Raw genomic sequence first — 12,758 nt, forward strand, 5'->3', positions numbered from 1 at the left:
CTGCTTTCCCTGCTGTAGCTTCAGTCGTGAAAAGACAAGAGTGTCAAATACCTGGACCTTCATCTCTCTGTCAGTGTCCCAGATTCGAATCACTCGGACATCTCCGGACGTCATGAGGAGACCCGTTTCTTGCTCCCAGTCGACGATCATGCCAGCACCTGCACAGAGTGAATCCAAACCAGGTTTACATGAAGACATTTTTGCATCATTTCGACTGAATATCACTGCTCAACTGTTTCAACGTGACATCTATTTTGATTTAGTGCTGACACGGGTCACTACATTAAATCAGAACAGCTGACATGCAAAAATGGATGTAAGCATTAAATATTTTTAAGGAGCGCTCAAAAGCATAACCAAATAATGATATTTTTCTTTTTTGAAATCCTCCTCTCACGTTGCCCTCTGGGTGATGTCAAAATTACCACAGAGTGCAATTGAGGGATAACCAAAGTCCCAGGAGGAATCAAACGGCACCGCCATCTGAATCCCACGTGGCCTTCTGTACCAGCGCCACTCTCAATCTGCACTTAGCTGCGTTTGCAACAAGTTCCTCCAATAAAAGTTTACTAACATCTTAATCTTTGCCATTTATTGTGACTGCTGTACCTTCAGTAAGCATCTGTTCACCAAATCAAAACTCATGCTCCCCGGTGGCCCGACAATCTGTTAGAGCAGGTTTGAGGTCTGACGGCGAGCAGTTTTCGACTGCTTTGCAGCGTGATCATTAGGAACAGATGTAAAACATTGGCCTTATGACACTTTGCAGTATGTCTGTCTAAAATAATATTCAGGTACACTACTTGGTGCATGGTGGAAGGCTCAGACATGATCTTGGATGAGAGCGTCTTCAAGACTGCGAGGCTTTTGAGGTTAGTATGAATCTTGGAGCAGCAATATCGGAGGCGCTTTGGAAAATAAAATACCACCCTGTGTTCGTGTCACGCTTCTCAGCCTTGCCACGGACGCTATGGCAACCACACTCTTCCATCGCCTCTTGAACTCACGAAATGAAATACACAATTTCTTTCTCCGATGAATCACTTCCTCTCTGTTTCTTCCATAAATCAGAAACAATCAGTCGACTGCTGCTCACCCACATCACCTTTGCGTAATTTGCCACAACTATGAGGACACGGCAACGACAGAATGAGGTCTCCATCAATCTTCTAAAAGCTCCACACTCCTTTATGAGTCGTGACTTCACTAAACTGCAGCAACTGTGATCTCGGCCTTTCTTGTTACTGCTCTACTTTGCCCGTGTTGTCAGGAAATCCCAGGCCCCTTGCGGCAGATTCAATTCCGCCACTGTGACATCATCCAGCCTGCTAAGGCATCCCGCTGTCAGAAATCAGGACATGGGTGGGGTGGGGTGGGTTGGGGGCTGCATGTTGGGAGAAGGGAAAAAAAAAAAAGAAAAAAACACCTCAGAGAAGCGTGCTCAGTCAGCGACACACTGGCAGTCACATGGGGGGCAGGCACGTTTGATCCTGGTTCAACTCAGAGGCAATGGGAAGAGAGAGGGGGGCGTTCCCTTTGAAGCTGGAAACTCTATGATGAGGGAATGCGGCAGATGGAGAGCGGGAGATTCCTTCACACAGACATGCAATTTCTCTTCCAATGAGGAGCAAAACCTTCACTATATTCTGCATGGATGCAGTATTTCCTTCTCATTTCAGACATCCCTTATCAATCCCAGATCTCTCATTCCTGCATCTCTCTCTCTCTCTCTCTCTCTCCCTCTCTCGTTCATGTTTGTGCAAACCAACCAAGCAACCAAGTTTTCTCTGTACCAGAGTAGTTACCGACACGAAAGTGCTCACAGCCTTGTATTGAAGTTCCACAGCAAATTAAGTAGCAGTTTCCTTTGTCGCAATCAAACTGAAATTCACAAAGGCACTCCTAATGAGGTCACAAACAGGGCGGTGGTGCCTTTCCCAGCTAACGTCAGACAAAAGGCAGACTAAACCCCGAACTGGTCTCCAGGCAGTCGTAGGGCACACACAGTATAGGGATGGACAACCATTCACGCACACATTCACAGCGTCACTGAAAGCGAATGGAACCCACACTGCCCGCACCGAAGTAAAGTACCACGTCGCCATTAGGGATGTATTTTCCAGAATAATTTAGAGTTTATTAATTTGACAGAGGGTTCTTTTGGTACCATAATAAAACCTTCCTTAATGGTAGGGCGTACCAGAAACAGGAAGTTCAATGACATTATAAATATATTGATTGAATTAACTTACAGAGTAAAAACTATTACACAGTACATTACATGAACATTTTGGTAGTCAGAAGAAGAACAGACTGATTCATGGAGTGCTATGCAAAGATTATGATTTAAGAAAATGATAATATTTTGATAACCATAATATATAATGCATCGGTCAATTAATGTCCTCAGAACTGTGAGGCCAACGCTTGGGCAGCTGATCCACGGTGCTCAGCCATATTATAACGAGTAGGCACTCGTTAACAATAGGTTATGTAGATTATGATCACATTTATTTGGCCATCACTGACAACCTTTGCAGTCAGACAGATCAAAAAAGCCAACAAAAAATCCAAACACACAAATGCAGCTTTTTTTTTTTATGCCCACTGACCTGAAGTCTCACGAGTTTTACCAGCATCGTGCGTAAAGTTACACACGACAACATAACTCCAAATCGGGTTGTCGGACTTCAGAGGTTCCACTTAATCCAACTAATTTAAGGATTTAAAGGCATGACCAGTAGGCAAAGAAAGAGGCCTTTTGGGTGGCCATCCGTCTCCTTCAACAATAACACAATCCACTAAATGAAGTGAGCAGTGGTTGCCATGACAATCCCAGAAATCCGATTCTCCTTATGAGGAGCCGGTGGACCACCAACATTATGTTGTGGATGGATGTCATAAGCATTCTATCTGCCAGTGGGAACTGTGACTAAACGTTTCACAATGCCAAAACATGGTTATTTGCTTATAAAGTCATGCTCACCATTATTGGCACCCATAAAGTGTGTACAATATCTCCTGAAGAAAATGAATCAAGTGAAATCATACCTCGTACCTTTCACAATCATACCTTTTCTATGATACACACCAGTCCCTCTCCTTTTGTGTCCAACCTCATAATTCCATCAATTATTTTTTTACAGGAGCGTTCTAAGGGCCAGCGTTCAATAATACACGACGTCAAAGCAGACCCTTGACTTTTGTCTATTACAGACATCACTCAGGCTCCTAAAATGAGAATTCTGACCTGGCGAGCGGGGGGGACACCTTTGTGGGTCTGACAGGACACAGAAAATCAATAGCGATGTGGAGAATGGAGTTGTTAAGAAACAGCTGGGAACAAAGAATGCGGGCAACGTTTCCTCTCTACCACCTCTCAGATTTTGAGATCTAAAATACTGTAGCTTTATCATGCTCTTGGGGACTTCTCAGCATTCTGCTGCACAAGATCAAACATTTCACCCCCAATAATGACATCACATACACTCACGATAACATAAGTAGTGTCTTTACTCTTGTTGAAACTTGGATAAAAGGGGGAAACATGATAACAGCACTTGTGGTGGATTATTTTGTTCCTGCGCCGCAATGCTGAGATGATGCCCAATTTAAGATATATTTGTCTATTCCCTTTGTATGAATATCTTTGTTCTCTTCTCTCCCCTCTGTGGACAAGGCAGAATGCTCGATTGTTATTCTGCACCATTATCTCTAGTGATGGACTTGCTCTTCCAAACACTGGAGCTCATTAAACCTTTCTGCTTCTTCGCCTCCCTCCCTCTGTTTCATTCTGTTTTGCTTTGAAAATGTCCTCCAGGGCTCTCGCAGGAAGCCTTCTCCAGGATTACCCGGGACTTTCCCAGCGTGTGTGTGTCTCGAAAACGAGATGACGTTATTTATGAGTACGCGCTGACACTTCACTGCCATGGCATTTATCTAAACTTTATATGACTGGCTTGGCATTATGAGGAGCAAAGAGAAGTGACGTGCGGTTGACGGTGGCCCCACCAAATGAATAACCTGCATTAAGACTGGATGACTTGATTAAAGTGGACAAAGGGCGAACCATTTGGATAATTATGAACAAGGAACTGCTTCCTGTGTCTTAAATATTCAGAGGTACTTCAATATGGAGGTATCACGGGAGCTTTTAAATCCAAGTGAAGTTAAATCTTATTTTGAGTGCAGTGATTTTATCTTTGTTTACAGTTTACTAGAATACAATTAGAATTAGTGTACACACACACACTCACACAGAGTGGCCTTGCCCATTCGCGGATTTTGCTCCCCAAATTTATTAGTATTTTTTTTTAAATGTACGGTATTTTCACCATCATAGATGTCTTAAATCCTCTTCTAAATAGACGAGGCACCGCAGTAGACATGGTACCTTACAATGTGGTGCACCTTATGTGCATACTGAGTTCCAACATTTGCAATTGTTGTTGTCTGACTTAGCACAGGGGTACTCAATGCGTCGATCGCGATCGACTGGTCGCGAGGCAGTCTTGGTCGATCGCCGGACGGGGTGCCCCCCCAAAAAAAAATAATACGCCAGCCAATGTTCCCTCTAAACTGCGCACGTGCACAATTGTGCACCGCTGATTCAGTCTCTTTGCAAGTATTCTGTGTTACGCGCAAAAAAAAAATATAATCCAATGCAAATTGAAAGTATAACATACAGCTATTCAGTTTGTGGCAGTTTGCAATGTGATTCAATGAGTGAGGGATGACTGGTTGTTACATCCAATGGCATAATTCACATACGTACTGTAAAAACTGAAAAGAAGAAGCCACTGGTTTCTTTTAGGCAGCACACGGAACTTTCTCTAACAACGACCGCTGCTCTGCCACACACTCTTTTTCCTACTTTACCTTAACACACACTTAAAGATGTATACTCATACAGCAATTACAAATGTTACAGTACTCACGCAGCCCATCAATGTGTTTTATAATGACAACGTCCACCAGTGCTGCTTTAGTTAGCAACACAGTCTGGGCAACGTAGAGCAAAGAGGAGCAAGATGCTGCTTACTGTATGTTTACTTTTATATTAATGCAGAAAGTTAAAAAAGAAATGCTGTTGTTTTAAGATGCAATGACTGTTGGAGTATGTGAATAACAGAAGAAAGAGTGGTTAAACTGGACGAGATTTTCTCTATTTTGAATAAAAATGGTCTGATCTGAAGCCAAAGTAGAAAGTGCAGCATGAGATGGTGTGTAATTTTAAAATTCCACTTTGGCACAGCCTGATCAAGGATGAAAGCACAGACAATACAGGGCACAAAAAGCTAATTCTGTATTTTAACGATAGGATGCAACATAACATTAAAAAGGTTTGGGAGCATCATCACTCCCCCTGTCGGTGGTAGCTCGTGAGAGGCTGGCTGCTTGAAAAGTAGATCTTGGGTAAAAAAGTCTGGGCACCCCTGACTTAGCATAACTAGCAAATAATACAAAAGATAAAAGAATGACTCAAGAAATAGACAAAAAAAATGCACTTCAAATGCTATTTACATCCTCTCAGCATTCTGGGCGGCACTAAGGAGGTCCTTAGTACCGCAAAGCTTATCCTATTTTGGTTGCTGTGGTGTGATACTTTTAGTTTCGATGTGACACCGTCAGTGTGTACACAACCGTCAGTAATCACCTGCGTACACAGGCGGTGTGTAGGGCAACGTAAGATTCTTCTGTTTACAGATGTAAAAAGCAATTATTCCTCTCTGCATTGTGAGCGCCATTATATGGTAGCTTACATACATGGGCAAAACACATGCTAGCATGCATGGTAATAACGTAACCAGTGTGTTCAAGTGTACTTCATTGGACAAGTCACACAACAATTGTGTGCATAAGGCATGTTGTCCATTTTGGAGAAAATTTAAGACTTTGAAGTGCATCTTGTGGTTGCAAAAATATGGTACAAATTATACATACAGTAGACATTAATACTACATCCATTATTCATGGATTTTCATTATTTGTGGGGGTGTAAGAGACGTAACTCCCGTGAAAAAAGGGGGAACACAGTTAGTTGGAGCTGTCCAGGTCTGTTGTTATATATGAATCATAGCTATTTGTAGGTTGTAAATAGATACACTTGCAAACAAAATCATTTATCTGCGATTGTAAATTACATTCATGCAAATAGTCTGCAAGGAAGCAACAAATCAAAAACAATTTAAAGTGTTTAACACAACTCTCATTACAAGCACTTGGTCTAAATCCAAGACTGAATACCACTTTTAATAAACAGTGCAGTCTTAAAATGATTTAGCTCCTTCATGAAAAATATCTTCAGTAGAAGATTCTTTTTTTTGAATATCAGACACCAGTTGCGTAGCCTGGTGATGAATTTTATCTTCCTCACAGACAACGGTCTCTTGTTAACTTGTTTGCTAGGACTGGCGCTTTATTCATATCCCACCAGGGATTTTTCACGGGATTCAATCAAGTGACGGATTACAGGCACCCCTTGAACATGTTCCAGGAATTTTAGCATGTCCATCATGGTCTCCAGTTCACTAATATTCTCGGGTTTGCAATGGTATGACTAAGTGCAACTATAGATGCCTTTGACGTGGTTATTTCCAACAAGAGATTTGCTGAAATCTTGAAAAAAAATGCCTTGGTGATTCTTATGTAATATTATTGTAATAAACACTGGAAAAAATTAAGAGCTGGTCATGTGTCTTTAATTGGGTCCATGTATTTAGACCGACTATGGACTAAAACTGGAGCTGTAAAACAAAAACATCATGAGCTTTGTGGTCAAGACACAAAACTGTTTACAATTACATGAAATGAGGCATACAAGAATAAACTTGACTTATGGGCTATTTGATGACAGAACATAGAGTACACTATGCAGACAAATATTTGACCACGTGATCACTGAAACTCTTCTAGTAAGACTCTCGAGGTCACGAAAAATTCTCCACACCAAAATCATCTACACATCTGCCACTTTTTGAACTTTGCTTTCTTCATGCAGGAACACAAAATCGCCCTGCCCCATATCCAAGGTGTCTTGATGATACCAAGGATTAAGAGTCATGAGTCCAATTCTTGATTTATTCATCAACGTGACTAAAACTTTGGTCATTGATGCGCTGGAGCAATTTATTGTCCTTTAATTACAAGCAAAGCTTGTCTGTGAGTGTTTCGAATACTCTTTGTTTTGTAATCTTACCTTGTGATATACGTCTTGTTTAAACAATAAATAATGGCAATCATAATGATTTTGAGCATCAGTCATTCACGGAAATTTGCGATTATGTTTGGGCTCCATTCCTATCCTGCATGAATAGCAGGGATTGCCTGTAAACGATTTTCTTTCATCTCTTTTGCTAGGCAATGGACGATTGTATGTGTTTTTACCTCTATCAGCCTTATTTTCATTGATTGTGTGTACTTCACAATGTGGAACACCTTTAAGGCTAATCTGGGAAAACTAGTTATCTAACCTGACAGGGATCACTTAGCTAGACCGACAGGAGATGCAGCATATGAAATAAATAAAATAAAAATAAAATATCCCCCAAAGAACTGTCACTGTTTGTTTAACTTAGATCCTATTATGCACAATAATTGAGAAAACAGTGTATTACCTAGATAAAAATATTTGGGATTCTGACCAATTTAAGTCTTCTGAAACAGACTGTCTACTTTAAGGTTACACTATATTTCGTATTCTGATTATAATTGGGGTATCATTCCAATTTAGCTTATAAAAACTGCTCCCAAATGGTGAAAAATTTGTATCTGCACTGTTTTTTCACAATTTCTTTGTTTCTGTTTAATTTCCCTAATGATACAAAGCAAAGTTTCCTATAAATCTCTGCCGATGAAACTGCTTCATTAACTCCCTGTATGACGTACTTTAGGAGTAACCTCTCAAATATAAAAAAAATGTTTACGGAGTTTCTTCTGTTTTTGGACAGCCTCTGCATATAAGTACAGCAGCAGTGGCGGCGCAAAGCACATTAATGGCTTTTCAGTTTGGACCAAGGGAAACCACTCCTTTAATTTCACCGGTTACTCCTGAGTTTAAGAGCCACATCCCTACAGCTCCACACAATAGGTGGTTCTGTGCCAATGAAACCACATTTGGGGAGCAGGTTTCCAATTAAACAACATTACACAGGCGATGAAACCATTTATTTTCATCACGAGGTAGGGATCCAATTTGAGGAAATAAATAAAATAAATAAATAATCAAGTCAGTAAAAGGTGGGGGCCCCACTGAAGAAAGTGCTTGGTCAATGGCCATAATGACAATCTTCTTTTTAAGTCCATACTAGTAGTCAGAGTGTAGAGATCAGTCAGCTAGTCACAGGAATAATCAGAGGTGTGTAGTAATGCGCTACTGTAAATTCACCCCGTTACATTTACTCAAGTATAAAATGGACGTAGCGGCATGGTAATAATAGTTTTTGCTGTGCTTGACAACTGTTACAGTGAAACAAAAAGTCATCTGAAGGTGAGAGATTATTCACAGAGGTGGGTAGAATATCCAAATATCGTACTCAAGTAAGACTACCGCGACTTTAAAATATTATGATCCAAGTACGAGTAAAAAGTAGTCATCCGAATTTTTTACTTGAGTTAGAGTAAAGAGTAACTTGTGAGGAACCTGATCTTTTTTTTTTATTTTTTAAAATCAGAGCATAAACATCTAAAAAATAAAACAAGAATAATAAAATGGGTTGACACATACCTACCAAAATGTTCATTCTTAACTGCCCAAAAACCAACAACACAAATAGTAGGTCCTACAGAAACTTGATTTACTTTTTTCCACTTAAATTATTATTATTATTAATGAAGAAGCTAATTTCTGACCAGACTTAGTGATTGTGTGTGCGTGTACAAGTGCGACGCCATAGGATAGGGCAGTGCTTCTCAAACCTTGTTGGAGATGAATCTTCACCATATAACATCGGGACTGTCTGTAAAGTCAGATCTTCTAACCAGCTATAGTATTTTAACCTCTACACAATCTTTCCCTAACTTTTGTGGAAGGCATCATTTGGCCAGAAAGAGTGAACAAAGATCTTGTTTTGGAACAAAGGAAAGGACTGCTTTGGAGAACAATATCACACTGATGTCATTATGTCATCTTTCAACCCCCCCCAACATAACATCATCCCGGCATTGAACGCCAGGCCTTACAATTTACTGACATTTAGGAGTAGAAGCAGCACACACCACATATTGATACTTTCCATCAAAATCAAATCGGTTAAAATCAAAGGTTTAAAAGGTTGGAGGGTTGAAATTAGGCCACACAGCTTTGAACAAGTTAAACTTTTAAATGGCACCATGGAGCCATTTCGAGGTTATTAGTAATAGGAGATAAGCAGCTTGGATGTGCAAAAAAACAATGGTTTGGGCTCTGATTCAATTTGGTGGTTTATTGGGTGGAAGTACACACCAAACATAGTTTTGTGTCTGTCATACCTAAATGCTTATATTCCTTCGGAATTCATAGGGAAAGCATTATAACAGAATACATTGAAAAATGGGATTTGTAATGGTAATCAATGATGCCATAGAATGGGACAACAGTGTAAAGTTGATGTTTATCTCCTATTTCAAATGACTAAGCTTTTGATTGTTTATTTCAACATGATGCAATTAGGAAATGAGTGAGGAAATACAAGAATAACACTCACCGCCTTGCTTACTCCTATCAAGATAGATGGAGACCCTTCTGGCTAGACCTGTAAGCAGGGAGGGGCAGGTATGCAACAAAGCAAGCAACAAATTAACAGGGACCCTTTGCGTGTGCACATGGATAGAAATGCACAAACAGTGTGTTCCCTATTTGCATTCAAATAGCAGAGGAATGAATAAGGCTTCTGTGTCCCAACAGAGATTCTCCCAAATGACCGACAGTAACACACCGGCCACAAAAAAAGCAGTAGGAGAAGTTGGCGACGCTTTGTTAAAATGGTGACAAGTGGGTCTTTAGCCTCAAAACCTGTCAGACACATAATTGAAAGCTTTTTACCACAGAGCTAATGGCTGGCTGCTGCTGCTTGTTTCTGAGTAAGACTGGTTGTGAGAGAACATCTGGGGCGGTATCAAAAATGACCAGAATACTGCCAATAAAAAGAACTGAAAATTATGTAACTCTTACAAAATTGTGGAGGTGTATGAATACAGGGAACATGCAGGCTTATTCAGCCTCTCTAAAAGGAAGATGATGCGCCATAAAAACAAGCCATACAACAACCGCTATGGTCCAATAAATACAAAGAGTATCCAGCCACAGGTTCAGGGATGAGATGAATGTGGACAGACTGTGTGTGCGCGTGTCAGTCAGTTTTTGGCAGCACAATGACAGACTTGTGTAATATTTAATCAGGTTTGCATTATTAAATTTACTGAAGCGATGATAGAAATGAAAAAAAATAAATCTAAAACTTAATTGTCACGAGCTGGATGAGTATCCAAGAAATGCTAACTCTAAAACTGATGACGTATTTAATTGCCCAAATTGATGCTTCACTCTGAGGCAAACTTGAGAGGCTTACAATGTTAAAATGGACTCAACTGACCACCAAATGTGGAGCGAACATGGACTTTGGCTCTAATTGCACATGCAGAAGGGCAAGAAGCACTCCGGGAGGCTGAGAGAAAACCCGGCATGCTGCGGGAGAGGAGAAGTCTCGGCAGAGCAATTTGTGTCACAAGAAGCACACGCGCACAGTGATGTTAGTTGTCAGTGTGTTGCCTTGCAGCAGGCCCCTACAGACGCTGGCGACTATGCGACTCTGTAATGGCAGCAACACATATGTGCACGGAGTGAGTGAGCTCACACCTCTGCACAGAAAACCAGTCCGCCAGTGAGTCAGTCAGTCACTTGCTTGTTGTTACCAATTAGCCAAATGGGTGCCTCTTTTGACAATGTTCTACAGACACTCTCTGTATCTCACCTCAATGCGATTATCAAAAAGTGTGATTCCAATCAGTCAAAGATCACTTAGTCATATTATTTGTTTACAACAAATAATAAATAATGTTCATCATTCTATGGCAGTGGCACGTAAAGACAGATGGAACATATAAAGGCTCCTCTGTTAGGCTGCAAAATGTGTATAATTGACTTGTGTATCCACTTTTTGTGACATTTTTGTATTGTTTTGTTTGTGTGCTGTGAGATTTTCCAAATATAAGATATAGGCTTTGGCTCAATAAAGTTTAGAATCACTGATTTAAAGAATGTGTGTTGTGAATGTTTTACTGAACAAATTTGAAGATAAAAACGGGAATATGAATTCATCTGGTCCCCGCAGAAAACTCTGAAGAAACTCATCACTAATTTAAAAAAACAACAACAATACTTTAACAAGCGTGTCGACTTTGTCAGTTATGACAGAGTTATGAATTATTCATTGACGTGTAAACGGCTGTGACAGCTGCCACCAATAGAGAAATTCAAGAACTATATGACAGATGGAACTTAATATTGACTACTACTGTTACTAGTGTGCATGGAAAAGAAATACACCTAGATTGAAACTACAACTGAAATTATTTTATGAAAACAATCTCATTCAAATGTGTCTTAATGTATACTATACTTTAACGTCCCACAGACATGTAAAGCGTGATTTTTAGTATGTTTTAATGAAAAAAAAAGGCAGCCGGAATGGACCCATCTGTTTTTTCACCACACGTCACGATGTTGTCGTTTATGGATTTTTGTATCTCCTGCCATGAAACTCCTTTCGAGGCATTCGTTTTGGAAAAGAAGCAGGAAGTAACGTTTTTTTGCAGAAGCCCACACTGGTGCTTTGGTGTGTAAATACCAGTTTTACCGGTGGGAAAGTAGCTGTTTTTTCCTTCATGTTAGCCACAATGCTGTCTCGTTGTATTGCTGGATTTTGCTCAAACACTCGGGAGGAGGGATTCGCTCTTCATACTTTTGTAAAAGACCCGGTTCTTCGTGAAAAATGGATTGCACAGGTGCAAAGAATGAGAGCTTTGTGGGTTCTAAATGACAGGTAGCTGTGTACAGAGCTATTAAAAAATAATAATAGTTGGGGGGGGGGACGTAATCCTCTCAGAAGTCATAATAGTCATAATAACTTAATAAAGTACATAGGTCAGGGGTACTAAATGTGTCGATTAGCGCGGCTGCGGGCGGCGTTGTTCATCGTCGGTTGCGGCTACGGGCAGCGTTAATTGTCAGTTGCGGCCATCGGCAGTGTTTGTCGCAGCTCGCAGTGGACCAGGAGGTGGTTTGGGTGCGTGCGGGAGGAGGAAGGAGCCCCCCTCCCACCGGTGTTTTGCCCAGCACGGGTGTCACATCTACAAATGACGTCGCAGGCAACATGGACGCCACTGGGATGTCGAATGAGACTTTTGGAACTTTGTGCATGAATCTCACGTTCTCTGTTCATATTTATTTTTTCCTATAGACATTGAAGTGAATGATATTATATGTAATTTTCACATCTATTTTACAATGTCCATAGGGATGTCAGTGGCACTTTAAGTTATAAAATGCAATTAAGAAAAATCCTTCAATAGCATCTGAACTTTACTGTTATACTTCAAAATGAGCAATTAAATGTTAGGTAACAGCTTCAAGAGTTATGTCTGGTGGAATCCTATTGTTTATGCAATGGCATAAAGTGTATATATATTATTGTGTATGTCTTTTTATTTTTGTTTAACGCATCTATGACGCTTATAAATTAGGAGGCCAGGTGATTACTTTCTTTCTATTAGGTCTCACA

The 12,758-nt window shown here is 40.4% G+C and overlaps 1 protein-coding gene across 6 annotated transcripts in view; it reads right to left on the bottom strand.

The window, feature by feature from the left end:
- Positions 1–12,758, bottom strand: part of rptor (regulatory associated protein of MTOR, complex 1) — a 128,564-nt gene that overhangs the window by 8,575 nt on the left and 107,231 nt on the right. For 4 of the 6 annotated variants that reach the window (XM_061830278.1, XM_061830276.1, XM_061830279.1 and 1 more), the window contains exons 30-31: positions 9,684–9,731; positions 52–158 (exon numbers count right to left, since the gene is read on the bottom strand). In XM_061830278.1, the coding sequence (XP_061686262.1) occupies positions 52–158; positions 9,684–9,731 (155 nt within the window). The remainder of the gene's footprint in view (positions 1–51; positions 159–9,683; positions 9,732–12,758) is intronic. The other 2 variants (XM_061830280.1, XM_061830281.1) reach the window with 1 other exon arrangement.

The sequence above is a fragment of the Syngnathoides biaculeatus genome, chromosome 9 (genome assembly GCF_019802595.1).
Source record: "Syngnathoides biaculeatus isolate LvHL_M chromosome 9, ASM1980259v1, whole genome shotgun sequence".
NCBI classification, from domain to species: domain Eukaryota; kingdom Metazoa; phylum Chordata; class Actinopteri; order Syngnathiformes; family Syngnathidae; genus Syngnathoides; species Syngnathoides biaculeatus.